This window comes from Amblyomma maculatum, chromosome 2 (genome assembly GCF_055883805.1).
Source record: "Amblyomma maculatum isolate TAMU_Amacu chromosome 2, ASM5588380v1, whole genome shotgun sequence".
NCBI lineage: Eukaryota > Metazoa > Arthropoda > Arachnida > Ixodida > Ixodidae > Amblyomma > Amblyomma maculatum.
The window spans coordinates 172,301,331-172,318,058 of NC_139345.1; the positions used below are offsets into that span (position 1 = coordinate 172,301,331).

General features: G+C 46.9%; 1 protein-coding gene across 1 annotated transcript in view; it reads right to left on the minus strand.

Annotated features, from left to right (window-relative positions):
- Nucleotides 1–373: 373 nt before the first annotated feature.
- The window catches only part of LOC146200441 (uncharacterized), a 38,364-nt gene continuing 22,009 nt past the window's right edge, over nucleotides 374–16,728 (minus strand). Inside the window, exon 4 of the mRNA XM_084595521.1 lies at nucleotides 374–757. Within this exon, the coding sequence (XP_084451647.1) occupies nucleotides 415–757 (343 nt within the window). The 3' untranslated portion in view covers nucleotides 374–414. The remainder of the gene's footprint in view (nucleotides 758–16,728) is intronic.

A 16,728-nucleotide genomic window follows, 5' to 3' on the forward strand; every position in this document is an offset into this window, starting at 1 on the left:
TGACAGAAAAAGAAATAAATATGTGCTCTGAAAGGGATGAACCTGGCATAACTAACCAAAAATAAGCCTCCTTAATTAAGTTTGGGGAAGCCAATGTGATGTCAATCCAACTTTAAGTTTACGGAGTTTCATATGTTGGCAAGGAATTTGGATTATTAATTGTCAGACACGCATCGTAAGGGCGGTGGTAAAGGGAATGCGCCGTTTTATTTCGACGATGTGCAATATATACAGAAGCACCAGTCACATGACTTTTGTGATAAGTGCTGGATGTCTTAGCCAAAGAAGTGTGCTCGTTTTTTATATGCAGGCTGACGCCACAGCTTTCTCTTTTTGCAAGCTAAGTACATTCACAATAACTCAACAACACAGTTCATAGTTATTTATTAACTTCAAATCGTTTTGGCGTCATGATCATGCGACCGCAGCGGGTGGTTCTACAATGTCCGGTGGCTTCGCTCGCTTGTTGACCACCCGACTGCTGCTGCACACCGGCATACTTCCCTGGCGTCGTAGGCAGCGATTTGGCGGGCGACTCGGAAACTTTCGGCTTCGCTGTTGCGTCGATCCCTTCTTGATGCTGATCCCGTTGAACCGCCGATGGAGCACTATCGTCGTCTCCCGTCTCTGGCGTCTGTTCCGGCGAACGGCGCCGTTGTCGGTCCCAACCCAGTAGGACTGTGGTGTTTGGGACGGCCGCAGCACAGTTCCGGGAGCACCCTTGTCTTTCAGCCACACTCGATTTCCTGCAAAACGTCTGGGCAGAGACATGGCAGCATGACGTTTGTCAAAGTATCTTTTCTGCCTATTTGTGTATTCCTCATCCATTTTCTGCATCGAAGGACTAACGACACAGGGTTTTAACAGAGATTGAACGCAAGATACTCTTGAGCGTAATCGACGGTTCAACAAAAGTTGTGCTGGACTGTAACCTGTAGGACCCGGCGAGTTCCGGTAGTTCAGCAAAACAATGTAGGGGTCCTCTGCTTTCTGAGTCATGAGTCTTTTATTTGAGCACGAAATAGAATCGGCTAGATACGCCGATCTCCAGTCACAGTCTGCGCACGAGGTGGCTGGAGGGTTTGGGAGGGGGAGGAGGAATACGTCAAGTATAATTGCACACATCACACCATTAAATGGTGCCTGCTGCATTTTTCATTATGTGTAAGGAACAAAGCATTGCAATTTTGTTGTTTCAAGTTTCGCTGATTTTTTTGTAATAACTATCACCGATACTAACCCTATCCTTCTTTGCAGTCAATTCTTCTTTGCTCTTAAGATAGAGCGCGTGGGTTTAGACTAAGACATAAGGTATGGCGACTCTCCCGCGCGCTCTCACCATTGTAGGGCACCAAAAATTTCCACCCAGCCTTTATTACACCAACAATTGTGGACATTGAACTATTTACAGTCCTAGCATTGCAACCATTTCAGATCCGTCCTTCGCATCGGATCTCGATGTTATTCGCTTCAAAGAATGAACAAAATATACTTCAACCCTTCAATTGCTAGTCGTTCGCTGTTGATAACATGCAAGTGTCGATACGCTACTGTAGGCCTTTGTTTCTCTATAGATGCGTTCAACAGCATCACCTTAAATAACGGGGCATTATATTTCACGACACAGGGGCACTTTGGTCGACAAATTTTTCTCATCATGAAGCTGTTGAATTATTACTGTTCCTCAAAAGGGCAGTAGGTAAGTACTGCACGCGTTCTATATGCGCTTAACGCGCGCATAATCCAAAATTCCAAAGAATGTTAATATAGCAGGGAAGTCGTTCATTTTGCTGTCATATATTTACCCTCCACTAGCGATGTTTCAACGCAGGTGAATCTTATTTGCTAGACGGCACACATACTTCGCGTATTTTTGCACGCACTCGGGTTGATGTCTATTTGCTAGAAAGTGCGCACGTAATTCATGGCGCATCGACACGCCCCATAGCAAGAAAAAAGAAAGAAAGACTGAACTCACAAGCTGTTTCAAAACCTGAACATAGCGACGTTATAGTTTCGATAATGCTGTGGTGGCCTGGCACATTGCTAAGTTGGCAGGCAGCTGAGGAGTTCAGGTTGTGCCTTGAAGTCAATCAAAAAGAAAATGTCTTCAGAACATTAAACGTGCGATAAAAAGATTATGCACGAAATAGAAAGCTCACAATCCGCCTAAGGGACAAGCCATGGCACGACAAGCGGCGTACTCCGTCCTACTATACGCTTGCGTATTTTGAAACTAGGCGGCGCTGAGTCTGATTTTAAGCACGCCCCCTGGACAGCGCAGTTCCCCATAGCAACGAATTAGTACTGAATGGCCAAATTGCCGGCGGCTTTTCGATTACGCGGGAAGTGCATCAGGGATGCCCACTCCAGCCGGTACTCTTCATACTTTCACTCGGCCCGCTGCTGCGTAAAGTCGCCGCGGACAGGCGTATTCGAGGTTTTCCATCAAGGGTCAGTTGCATCTGCATATACGGACGACATTTCATTCTTTGTGTGTGAAATTGACACTTTTATTGTTTTTTTAACATCTTTTCAGAATACGATGCTGCATCTGGAGCGCAGCTTTACACGACGAAAAGCAACGCACTCCGCTTCGGTCAGTTCAAGGGCCCTTTAGCTGCCCCCGTACCGTTCATGAACGCCATTCGTGTACAAGGCGTGCTGTTTGAGCCAAGGGGGATCTCTCTTGGCACCTGGGACGTAGTTCTCTTGCGAGCAACGCACGCTCTTCCTGACGCAGCGCGTTTTAGCCGCACGCTCAATGCTTAAGTCAGTGCCGTCAAGAAACAAGCGAGTGTTTTCACCATTTTTGTGGCGCGCATCGCCACAGCCCCATGCTGTGTGGTGAACCGATTCGTGTCCCTTATAGGGACGTTCGTTTAGGAGGGCAGGACAGCGCTAGTCGCCCGCCATATCATACACCTTTCAACGAGCAGGGGAGGCCATGACCTGCCGTGCATCCCGACAGTGGTTCGAGTACTCGCGTTAAAGATGGTGGAGAGGCTATTAACTGAAGAGTCTTACCCTGGTCGCTCTCTTAAGGCCCCAATATAGTCCGAAGTTTTCGACGCGACTGGCAGAGGCGGCGACGTCGGCCACGGTACGTCAACTACGACGGGCGCGTCAAAGAAGCTGCCGCTTCTACAGTCCGGCGCGGCTGGCGAGCATGGCGCCGCGGCGCGCATGCGCACAAGACGCCCTCGAGGTCTGGTACGTTTTTGGTGTGCATTTTCGAGCAGACGACAGGCACCTGCAGGGAAGAACTGGCTGCCTATCGAGGCACTAATCACTGTTGTGATCATGGCAGTGATGCGATATGTTTACTGCGAATGTTCAAATGACACAATACATTTACAGCCAGCCGTGGCGACGTCCAGCCCAGCAACGGCCTGCCCGCGTCGACGGCGGCTAGGGACGTAACGATGATTTTGTACGTGCGTGTTTCACTGAAAACTAATCACAAATTAAGTACATTTACAATTACACAAGAGTTAGAGATTAAGCAGTAATGAGGATCCCTTTCTCGGTCGGTCGCAGTTCCTGTAGAATTCCATCCATTTCGCGAAATCCCTGGTTGTTGAGCCCCTGACGTTTGGTGTGGCCAAATTGAGTACTGCCTTCGATTCCGGCGTGTACCGGTCACAACTCTATGCGAAGCGACTTCTGCAGTTTCTGGTATTCTTCCACTGAATGTACTGCAGCTAAGTGAAACACCACCATCGTTACACCTTCTAGAGCACTGCATTTTTAAAACGGGTATGGCACACGCACTGTGGCGAAGAACTCACAGCTGTGCCCGACCATATTGCTGACAGATTGCATCCCAGACATTGTTTTTCCCTCTGAACGTCTCTATAGTCACTCCGCTTGTTATCATAGACGCAGGGCTTCCCTCGAATGCCTTATAGCAGCTTTTCCGCAACAGTGTCTGAAACGCGCGCAGAATCGCTGCCTACATCGCAAGCCGCCATCTTCACTGCGCATGAGGAACGCTGGGATGCGTGGCCGGCGCTTCTGGCGCGGTCGGCGAGAAATAGGCGAGATTATATTTACCCGTCGGCGACGTTGGGCCGCGTCAGCTCGCGTTCGCTACGTCCATCACCCCGTGGCGTTCGACTATAGACCTCGGGTTTTCGCCGACGTACCGTCGCGGAGGCGGGCGTGCGCGCGCGTGTGCGTTACGTCGGACTATATAGGGGCCTTTATCCGGTACTGGATGAGCACAGCGCGTCGTGCGTTCACACCCGGACATTACCTCAGTTCACAGGCGGACAGACGTCTGCCTTTTTACTACGAGGTGGCCGAGATAAACTCTACTCTCGATGTCAACCTGTCAGATGCTAATGTATACGTGACCTACCTTCCATACGCATCAGCGAACTTGTTGCCATTTGCAGGATTTTAGCTGATGATCAATGAAAGACCGCTTTCCCCAAATGGCGAGCGCGAGAAGCTTGTCGGCTGCCAATTGAAGTGCGAGATTTTGACTTGCTTAGGCGCTGGGGCGTCTTTCCCACGAGACAGCGCCTTGCGATATGGGTTATCACACCCAGTGACCAGTGTGCCTACTGCGGTTCTCGCGAGAGACTCTCGCATGTTTTTTTTTTGAGTGTGTAATTGCGAGGACAATGAGGCGGCTCGCATATAGTATATTTAACGTCTGTATGAACCCCGGCGCCAAGCGCCGGCGCAATCCTTTAGAACATCTTGTGTTCACTGTAGTTCTATTTGAGTTGTGGCGTCGCAGGTGGCTCGCTGAGGCGCGCCGCACTCGCGCCCGCAAAATGTACCCAGCCTTGCAACGCGTGCGCCTTGTCATTCGGAAATATCTGTGAGATAACTTTTGAGCTTGGGTTCGGCATTAGATAAAAGGCAAGAGACAACTACGATTTTGAGGAAAACAATACAGAGGACTATATTACACACGAATACATGGCACATCCGAAAAGGACGGGGTACAAAAAGCTTCTGGCTTGTGTCTTCGACTTGAAACGCTTGGCCGCCGTCTTCCTCCTTTCCCTGTTACTGCCGGCGCTCGCCTCTTCAGCTCCGACAGCCCTGCGCCCTCGCCGCGGCCTCACAATTTATGAGCGCGGCTGTTTACTAAGCGGCGTTGGTGAGTAGCCTTTGTGTAAAGCGCTCCCGTTGCTCCCTACGAACGTGAATGCCCTTTTCGTGTTCGAGGCTCCCTGTCGGCATCGCTTCTTCTGACAAGGTCGCTGCTGGCTGGAAAGACGGAGGCCTGCAGTCGTTACATGTGTCTGTTTCGCAACACACTCCCCCCGAAATGAGTATACTCATTTTACATTCGTCTCCAGAGAGTAAAGGACTTGCACAGGTAGCCGTAGCTGCGTTCCCGATGGCATCTTTATGGCGCAAGAACGCTCGTCGCCATCTCGACCTTTGAAAAGTTCCACGACGCGAGCGGTGTGCCGCATGTGCTTTGGTGCATTATCGTCGTGGACAATGACGATGTCATCTACTTGCAGGGTGTTGGCCGGACTTGCTGCTGTGTGAGCCGACCGTAGTTGCAAGAGGTACTCATTTCGCCATCGCTTCCAAAACAAGTTGACGATAGATTGTCGGTACATGAAGCGACGAGTAATGTCCGAAGCAGTGGCCGACGGAACACAGGCTAAGCGTGTTTCAGGGAGGGAAGTCAGCCTCCTGCCAGTCAACAAATGGGCCGGCGTCAGAATATATGGCTCACCCGGATCATTTGTCGTGCAAGTTAGCGGTCGGGGATTTATGGTGGCTTCTACATCGGTCAGTACGGTAGCAAGCTTTTCAAAGGAGAGGCTCTGACGACCGAGGATTTTCCGTAGGGCGATTTTTACGGATTTAACCATCCGTTCCCACCAGCCTCCCCACCAGTTTGCTTTCTCAATTATGAACTTCCAGCTGATTTGACGTGAACTGCAGTAGTCCTGCATTTCTCTACTGCGAGCAATGTTCCACAGTGTATTGACGTCGTTTGATGACTTCTTAAATGTGAATGCGTTCTCGCTATAAGTGACCAATGGCATTCCTCTCCGAGCCCCAAACCGTCTCAAGGCTAGCAGAAAACACTCTGCAGTTAAATTGGAGACAAGCTCTAAATGAATGGTCCTCGTTGTAGCGCAGGTAAAAAGGGCAATGTAGCTTTTGTAGCTAACTTTCTTGGTCATTGTGTATAACGGTCCTGCAAATTCAATGCCAATGACATTGAAAGCTTGGCCACCACTCACTCTATTACTTGGGAGAGGCGCTATTGGAGCGGTCGCCTGCTTTATTCGGTCTCGGAGGCAAGCAGGACACCTGACAATCATGCTCTATGCTACTTGTCGGCAGCTTTGGATCCAAAACTTCTCGCGAAGTTCTGTAGCCCACTGTGGAGGGTCCGCACGTGAGCTCCTTGTATGACAAGTTATGTGATCGCATGGTTTTTTGGAAGGAGCACTGGATGTTTGATATCTTCAGGAAATGGTGAAAACTGAAGTCTGTCAGTTACACGTATCAAACCGTCTGCGTCAAGGAAGGGCTTGAATTTTATTATCCGCGATGATGTCGGTAGGTTTTCCAGAATAGACAGAGCATTCATCTCTAACTTGAAACACTCCAGTTGAGCCAGCCTTATCCAGTATTTTTCAGCGTCACGTATATCCGCTGTTGTGAGGTATGCATGAGGGGTTTTGTTTTCAGTACGGCAGTTTTTCACAAATCTCATGACCCATGCACTGACTATCAGCAAGCGAGTGTAATTGCTGAAAGTGTCTGCCGGTAACAAGGGTGGCAGATGCGATGCCTCAATCAGGAGCTGGCTCGACTGCTTCTTTCTCTCGTCATTTGAGTACGTTGTCGCACTCGAGCAATATCTACTTGTCAAGAGTGTCTCTGCTTTCATTCCTCGAGTGAGGCAGTCGGCTGGATTGTCCGCACCCGGGCAGTGGATCCATTGTTCTGGGTGGCTGGCACTTTGTATTTCTTCAACTTGATTCCGCACGAAAGGCTTCCAGTTTTTGGCTGAGCTCTTGATCCAACGCAGACAAATTGTTGAATCAGACCAAAAATACGCTTCCACTTTCTGAAGGACTATATCTTGCAAATATGTTGCCATTCTTGTTCCAATCAGGGCTGCCATTATTATGAGTCGAGGTAAAGACAGAGCTTTCAGAGGTGCCACTTTTGACTTTCGAAAAAGAAGGCTGACGCTCACTTTCCCATTGTCGTCCTGAATCCTCAAGTAGACGCAGGTGTAGTAAGCCTGTGGGCTTGCATCGCAGAAAGTGTGCAACTGCCAAGAAATTCCATTGTTGGGCACGTTGCAGCGTGGGAAATGTAGTTGCTTGAGCTTCACGAGATTTGAACACCCATGTGCCCACTCAGCTTCCAAATCAAGGGGCGAAGGCTTGTCCCAACTTAACTCCTTTTCCGACAACCTCTGAAATAACATCTTTGTTCGGACGACAAATGGAGACACAAGAGCCAATGGGTCAAACATTCTTGATGACGCCTGCAATACCGCACGTTTAGTTTTGTTGCCTGTGCTCACGTTAGTTAGCACGCTTGTGAGCGATATTGTCATGTTGTCATTCGCGGGCACTCAGTGAAGGCCAACTACATTTTGTGTCTCGTCAGAGGCAGTGCAGTCCTCACTGCTCAGGGCACTTTGCACTGCGGCCGAATTTGAGGTCCACTTTCGCAGGCGCATTCCGGCATTCTTCCTTATGTCTGCTGCTTCCGTTGCCATCTTTAGTGCCTCGCCGTCTGATTTCGTTCCCGTTACCGAGTCATCTACATAGAAGGATTCCTTCAGTATGCTTGCTGTTTCTTTCAGAGCACCCGTTTCCTTCTCGAAGTGATGGAGAGGTGTGGCTGTGAGAAGGAAGGGCTTGCTGTAGTGCCAAACGTCACTCTATACATTCTCCATTCTTCTACCTTGGGCAATGGTTATCCGGCAATAGGTAGGCTGCTGGACCAAAGGAATCTCAAGGCATCTCGGTCTTCAGGTCGGACACTGATTTGCAGAAATGCCTTCTCTATATCGGCAACAAGTGCTACCTAATGCAGGCGGAATCGCACTAATATGCGCACCAAGTCACTGATCAGTTTCGGCCCCTTTTTCTAGAGGGTTGTTCAGTGACTCTTTGCCGGGAACGTGCGATCAGGCATCAAATACTACGACCAGTTTGGTAGTGGTCGATTCATTTCTGAAAACTGATTGGTGTGGCATATAATACACATGGTCGGTCTTCATTCCCTGAGGAACGCTTTCCGCGTGTCCTGCTTCCATGTAGCTTCTAATTGCTGAGCTATACTTTTCCATCATTTCCTTGCTGCGACTAAGGTGCTTTGTCAAACTGCTTAGTCGATGCACCGCCATAGTTTTGTTACCCGCCAGCTCGGCACAATCTTCTTTCCATGGCAGCGCAACCTTGTGGCGGTCGCTTGTGCGTGAAATATCTAGAACTGAAGGTTCACATGTTTGATTCTCGGGCTTGTCACTAATGCCGATTGCATCCAACTCCCAAAATTTCTTTAGTGTAATTTGGTCTGCGGACTCGATTCCAATTTTCAGCACGCACACGTTGGTTACCAAAGTGAATGCGTTGGTGACGTTTTAAGGACCTTGGAAACTACACCCTAAGGTGGTGTTCACGGCAGTTAATCCTTCGTCCTCTTTGAAACGGCGAAGGTCTCCTGTTACGAATCTCCACAGGTGGTCTGACCCGATTAGTATTCCAATGCCAGGTACTGCTGAGATGCTGGTGCATAGAACTTTATTGGCTATCAATGCCCCATTCTTCTCCATCTCTCATACAAAGTTGTGCTCTCCTGGGACCTGCATAACATCGCTGCATATAAATGGTACCTCGACAGCGTCCACCGTCGTTTCTTTTTGGTCGTATTGTCCCCGTAGGCGAAGCTCGACACCTCTGCATTTTCGGACATCTGTGTTAGCACCGCCGAATGTGTTTAGTTGGAAGTCCTTCTCTATCAAGACTCTCAGTTTCAGCGTTTGTGAGACGTTTTCTCGGATAAAGTGGCGCTGACTTCCTCCATCCAACACTCCGCGTATGTATCCCTGCATACTGTCCCCAACAGCCCATGCGCGGAACGTCTGCAGAGCCACTTCTTTATTTCTTTTTTTATAATAGCAGCGTGTACGCTGGCTGCGATATGAGCAGGTGCTATATTTGTCTCTCCTGCTTTCGTTATGCTGCTCCCCGATATCCAATTGGGATTGCAAACTAACGACGCGTGCCGCTTTTTGCAGTGCATGCAACTAATCTGCCGTCTGCCGTCTTTCGCTTGGTGGCCCCACTTTGTGCAGTGAAAGCATCGTCTTGCCTTGGCTAGTTTGTTCCTTTTTTCACCGATGGAGAGGGCTGATGGGCAGCTTTCTATATTGTGCTGTTGAGATGTACAAAATAAACAGTTTTCGACCTTGGAAGAATTAGCATGCAGCACCGTGGCACTTGCAGTCGGGAAGAAATTTCGTACGCAGGTTCGGCGGTCGTCTTGGGCACTGCGCTTGAGTTTGTGACTTTCTTGCACAACATTGGCATTTCCCATGCATCTCTCTCTGCTTTCTGTTTCCAATACGAGAAATTCTAACCCTTTTTTAAGTCTTCCTCGCTTTTTTCGCTTGTCGTAGCTGAGGAATCAGTAGCCAATTCGAGCTCAACATTTTTCCTTGTCGCTCGGCTAGCCTGCCGATGAAATTCGACACTAGTTCTCTCGGTAGAATCGACAAAATAATTTCAGTCAACATTGCCGCGTATGTTGACTAGCTGACTCCTTGTCCTTTGAGTCCGCTAACGTGAGCTTGCACGTGATTATGCAGACGGCGGAGCCCCCCGTACATCGCTTCACGACAAAACCGCTGGCAATGCTCTGCCAAGGCGGGTGTGGAGAGCAACGTTCTCAAATAGTGCATTTTCTCATCTTTGGAGAGGCCCTCATTGTCATGCACAGCGCTCCTGTAGCATTCCCAAAATGGTAGCACAGCTCACCGTTAAATGTATGTAGGTGCAGCTTTGGAAGCTTGATCCCGGTTGTGGCGGCGCTGATGGTATCGCTTGCGTCATGGCCACGTCGCACGATGAAGCTGTAGTCGTCTCCACTGCAGCTATTCTTCCTTTCAGCTGTCCGATGGCGTGAATCGCTCTGTCGTCGTATTGGATGGTCTCGATGCATTCTGACTCGAACGTCTCTTCTGGCATAGAAGCCTCTAACTCCTCGTTGATTCTTCGCAGCTCGTTACTATTGCATTCCAGTCAGTACAACAGAGTTTTCAGGCTCTCGACGCTGGCATCCCGGCTCTGTACTGCTTTTGCGACCTCGTTCATCAGGACTGTATTCTGTCCCCGCCGCGCTCTCCTCTTCATTTTAAGTTTCTCCATGGGTCTCGGTCACTTCACCGTTGTCTTCGTTGAGGCTTTTCCAAAGGGACAGCCGGTACGATGTCATCCGCTCACACACAATGATTAAAGGCTCACAAGAAATGTTGATCTAATTCACGGGTTTCGGCACTAAGATGTGAGATAACTTTTGAACTTGGGTTTGACATTAGATAAAAGTGAAGAGACAACTACGTTTTTCGAGGAAAACAAAACGGAAGACTATAATACGCACGAATACATGGCCCGTCCGAAAAGGACGGGGTACAAAAAGCTTCTGGCTTGTGTCGCCAACTTGAAACGCTTAGCCGCCGTCTTCCTCCTTTCCCTGTTACTGCCGGCGCTCGCCTCTTCAGCTCCGACAGCCTTGTGCCGGCGCCGCGGCTGTACGAGCGCGGCTGTTTACACAGCGGCGTTGGTGAGTAGCCTTCATGGAAAGCGCTCCCGTTCCTCCCTACGAACGGGAATGCCATTTTCGTGTTCGAGGCTCCTTGTCGGCTTCGCTTCTTCTGAGAAGGTCGCTGCTGGCTGGAAAGACGGAGGCTTGCAGCCGTTACATGTGTCTGTTTCACAACAGTATCTGTCTGGCCAGTTAGAAACGGATGGCGAGGCGCGGTTTCTGATTCTATTGTTTTCCCCTGTCTGAAGAATCATGTATTTGAGCTTATTTTGTTTAAGGGCCTTAGGATGTTTTTATAGTGCTATTTGTCTGGGGGTAATGCGTGTTTTTTGTATGTACGTACGCAATACATTCTTTTAGTGTAACATAAAGATAATGTTCAAGGGATATATGTAGAAATTAGAGAGTTACTAATCCTGCGAGCAGCTACGTTCATGTACAGTTGCAATCACTATGAAGACGATCACAGGAGCCTCGACCGGTGGGCCTTTCAAGCTGCATAGCGGCCGATTTTGGAACTGTGAAGATAATGACTGCGCTGCCTTTTTGCCCTCCTACACACTTCCGGGCTACAAGCATCACACCCCTGACTAACTCGCTGGCATTTTTTTTCTGTGTATTCTTACCTATGATAACAATCTTGTGTGTCTGTCGTTGCTTCATATATTGGCTAACAATGACGCTTCTGTGCGCAAGCTGATGAGGTGAACGTAATGCATTTTTGACGTTCTTTAGCGAAAGCACCTTTTTATCGCATATTTTTTTCACGTAAATGCATAACCGTGACAACTTCCCTCTTTCTTTGACTGTTCGATGAACTGCCACTGTCGTTTCCCGTTTCCCCACAGATTTCCTGGGCTTGGCTTTATCTTTATCGCATATTTTTTCTTTTTCATTGGTATTGAAATAGCCCAGCCTTGCTAAATAATACTACTAATGATAATAATGCCTTGATATATATTTTGTTAGCACATCCACTCTTAGAACCTACATATATGCCCCACTGGTGATTTATAAAAAAATTAAAGAGCCCTGCAGAACCTGCATTGGAGTAATGCGAAAGAAAGGATGCTGCGGTTGGTTGGTTCTGTTCGCTTCTAGTTTCCTAATTCATTTCTTGTTACCCCATTTTAGTCTTTGGAACTTTCAAATTGCGCGCCAATCCTTCCCTATGCATTTTTTTGGGTCAACTTCAGGTTGCGTGAAATCACATTTTTTGACGTCACCTTAATTGACCGATTTAGTTACCTATTTTAGTATTTGATACATCCATATGTGACACCAAACAATTGAGTAATGAGACAATTTTCCTCTTTAATTTTACATTATTTGCCTTTCATCAATTACCTAATCACTTATAGGCAAATAATTTATTTTATGCACAACATTACGTCACCCGTTTTCGATTGATACCACTCATTAATCTCTATCGCGTCTCAATCACTCACAAGTTATTTTGCTGACGCGGTCTGCGGACAGAAATCTGTGATCACTGCAGGTTGCTTGATACGTGTAAAAAAAAGAAAAATTGCTATTAGCTAGCGGAGATTATCAGCTGTTAAAGAAAACAGCGAAAATAGGGGAGGGACTACCAAGATGTTTCCCTCGCCACGGAAGATGATGTGGCAAAATGGCGTTGCTCCTTGTCTAGGTTGCGGCTCGAGCGGTCACCTTCATATTGATTGTGACTGTGCGTAAACATGGGTCCGTTAGAAGGCTTGACAACCCAGGTAGCATATGAAACTGGCCCGATATTAGAAATTGATTGGCGACGTCTAGTCCACCAGTGGCCCGGCGCTGCCAATGCGCTACCAACAATGGTACAGCCATGCGATAACATTGTCCACTATTGGACCAGTGATATACATGTTTCCCCCATGATTGCCATTCATGGGCGATCAACGGGCCATAATGACCTTGCATATAGAATTGCTTGCCAACATTGTATACACAATAAAAAAGGATGACCAATATTACCCAGCCATTGACAATGTCTTGTCCATAATTCGCGAATCATGTCATACATAGGTAAATCTTTTCCTGCCAGTATATATGGCTTATGGACATTGAATATAGCTTGCCATTCATTGGTCATCATTATTCCGCCAGTCTTAGTGGCTTGCCAACATTATATGCATTTTCAGCTTCATTGGCCGATATAGCCCTACGAGTGGTGACCCTTGACCTACATTGAACATATCACGGCATGGAATGGTAAATATTGTCCAGCCAGTATTGCCGGCTTGTTAACGACGAATATATCTTGGCATACCTTGGTCAATATCCCCATGCCAATCGTGACGGCTTCCCAACATTGCGTATATTTCCAATAAAATTGTTGATGATGGCATACAATGGTAAATATTGTCATGCTAGTATAGCTGGCTTGTCGACATTAATAATTTCTTGACATATATTGGTTAATGTTATCCCACCGGTCTTAGTGATTTCCCAAAAATATATACTTGTTGGTTCCAGAGGGAAATATTGCCCAATAAGGGGTGGCGACTGGCCAAAATTGCACCTATCATGGCATTCATTGGTAAAGATTGCAATGCCAGTATTGATTGCTTGTCAACATCGAATGCATCTTGGCATACATTGGTCAATATCCTCTCGGCCGTCGTCTTGGCTTCCCAGCATTGTATATAGGCAAGTACAGAGGTCGATGTTGCCTGATGAAGTCTAATGGCTTGCCAAAATACCATACATATTTATATAGGTTAATCAATATTCTCTTGCCATCATTGATGGCCTGTAAACTTGAAATATTTACTGCCGTACAATGGTCAATATTTTACTACTAGTTGAGATGGTTTTACAGTATTTTATCCATCATGGGTTATAGTGGTCGATATTTTATGGGCAGCTGCGATGGCTTGCCAACATTGCACACATCATTGTATGCATGGATTGATATGATTCTGTTAGTATAGCTTGGTTGTCTACATTGAATACATGTTGGAACACAGTGGTCCATATGGCCCCGCCAGTTTTTGGGACTTTACAACAATGAATATGACTTGGTTATAGGGGTCGATATTGTGCACTAAGTTCTCTCGGCTGCAAAAGCATTGCACACAACATGAAGTGTTGGCCGGAATTGGCTTGCAGATACTAACGGTCAATTCTCAACCTGCCCTGATATATTTTTAACGTCTCGAACAATACTGTTGTGGCCTTCGCGATGGCTTTCAAGTATGTTTTATACATTGTCAATGATATAGTAAAGTAGTAGAGAACATTTATTTAACAAAAATGGCTTAGGCGGTAAGGGGACGGTTGGTATAGGGTCCTCCCCGATTGCTGCGGTGGCTTAACCCCTGCCGGCGTAAGGTTTCATTTTCATGACAAACCCATGCCATGAGGTAAAGGCAGAGATTCTTTAGCCAAAACATTTAAAAAGCCCCGCAAAGAATGATTGCGGGGCATTAAGTATGCAAGCAGGGCATGCTTCGCGCAATGTTGCCGTCGAGTCGGACGCGTGGCGTACGCTGTCTAGGAAGCGCGTTGAAATACCCGACTGCTGCGCTGTTCTCAACTGTGAAGCAGTTTAGTAAAGAGGTGGAACGCGCAGCCGTTACAGGCCCTGGCATTCCTTCTATACGTCTTCGGCGTGATGCATGAGACCACTAATACATCAAAATTTTATGAATACTTCGCCGCCTCCCACGACAAATTCGCAACAAAACAGACACATAATTCTTTTAGGCTGACAACGGTCGCTGCCTATGTATAGAAACATAATACGGCGCAGTATACAAGCATATACACTTCTGCAATCAGCAGTAGGCCAGTAAGACGTACCACCTTCAAAACCATATATACTATAGGCTGTTATCTCGGCTTAAATTATTGCGATGAGGTTTTACATCAGCATCCTGAAAACTTCTATCCATGGCTAGAAATAGACACATAAATGCTTTATTTATGCACTATTTTATTTGCGTGGTGAAAGAAAAGATCATATGCTAGAAAACAGAGGCCGGAAAAATTGTGCTAGTGGAGGCAAATGCTGCTTGGTTTCGTCATGTACGCTAGCGGACTCCTCAACGAGGCGCCAGCACCGACTGATTGCGCCGTAGTTGGCCTTGTAAGCACAGAAGACGGGATAGCTGAAGCATATTTTCTGTTGTAATTTACATCAGCCATAAACTTGCACTTGATTCCTATATGCCGGCGTGCTCTGCTTTGAGCACTTCAGCAAGGGGCGAATGATGAACAAACCCCTTATGCTGCTGATGCATAGTCAAAAGGTATATCCCCCCACATAAAAAAATAAAAGCATTATTTTCTATACCTTTTCTACCTTCGCCTAGCAGAGAAAAAGTCTACCTTTCTGAGATGTTCTGGAATGAAGTGTATTTATATTCAACAGCATCGCATGCTGCCAACCTTTTACTAGAAGTTGTGTACTTGTTGTAGCAGCTGTTAACTAGCTAGAACTTAACATTTCCTGGCAAACACTCAAAAAAGAAAATATTGAAGAAGCTTGAAGCATAGCAACTCCACAATTGGAGACTGGAATTAAGTGCAAATGAATTTTTTGTTTCATGAAACAAAAAAAATATGAATGCGTGCTCACCACCAAAACTATCTGTCATAAAAATATTGTTGCCTGGTTATGCTGCTCTTCAAGGAAATTATTTTTGTCTGAAAGCTGCATAAGCGCGTGCGTGTATAACTCTCATGACCTGCATTCGAAGATTTTTGCTAAGTCGGCTTAACATCACGCGTTTAAATGCTGGTTCCTATGCAGTATTCTGGGAAGATTCCCAATGCTTTTTAGGAATATTATCAAAACACATTGCAACCAGAGCGAGGTTATTTCAATCCAGAAATTACGTTAGTTCGCTCTAACAGTTTAGAAAAACGTACCGTTGTGGCCAGAAGTTACCATGCTGCAGGGTTTCCTTCTCAACCGTGTTTAGAGCCTTTGATCCATTTCAAAAGGCAAGAAATGGTCTTTACAGATAAAAGTAATGGGCTTTGTTTCCGCACAGATGATTACTAATTTGGTATGTCTTTTTAAAAGCTTAACTACAGGGTTAAGAAGCAAACCGGGCAGCCTGGTTGCTTTTGGCAAAGACGGTACGTTCTTTCTAGCAGTGTTAGATAGGCAGCTGTTTGCGACGCAGTGGCGCCAGCCTTCGCCGTGGCAGCGTACGCAATCTTCGCTCCCACGCCTGAGCAGGGTCCATTGAACCCCGGCGGAATTCCAACTTGCGGTGTCGTATGAAACCATGCGGACAGCGCTGCCGCGCTCGCACGACTGGCGCCGGCTCGGCCTCTCTCTTCGCTCGTCCCTCCTCTCCAGCAGCGCAGGTGCGTGCCTCGCGGCTTGTCTGCTGCAGCTCCACTCGCACTCGGAGAATAAACAGTAGAACCACGATATGCCTCGTCCCGTCTCGCGGAACAGTCTGCACCTCAGTGGGAATATGTTTGTACCAGAGTAGGTTTTTGGGAGCTTTTGTTGCTTTATTTGCCTCCCATGTTGCTACACTTCCCTGCAGGAGGAAAGACTCGGGATTACTAGGACGGACCTTTGCGTGCCAATTTCCTCTTGGGCTGCTTCGGTTGACGCTGCATGCAATGCTGTACTGGACAACCGGTAAGATATCAATTTTTTATACAATGCGGCGTATTAACTGGAAATTAATCATTTTGTCAGCCATTCGCACCTGATAATTAAGGTTAACAGAATGTGCGTATTTGCTGTTTATGTAAGAGTAAGAAAAGCTTTTGCTTTAACTCTATTGCGCCAAACAGAAAATATGCATTTTTCATGAATTCCGATTTCAGCACACTGCCTTGGACAAACTAATTTTGTAGTAGTGGCAATTTTACTGCTCATGAATAGTTTACCCAAGTTGTACTAAAAAAAGAAATCTGCATAATATTGTCTCCTATTTTTGTTTTCGCTTGCAGATGTTTGTACGAAAG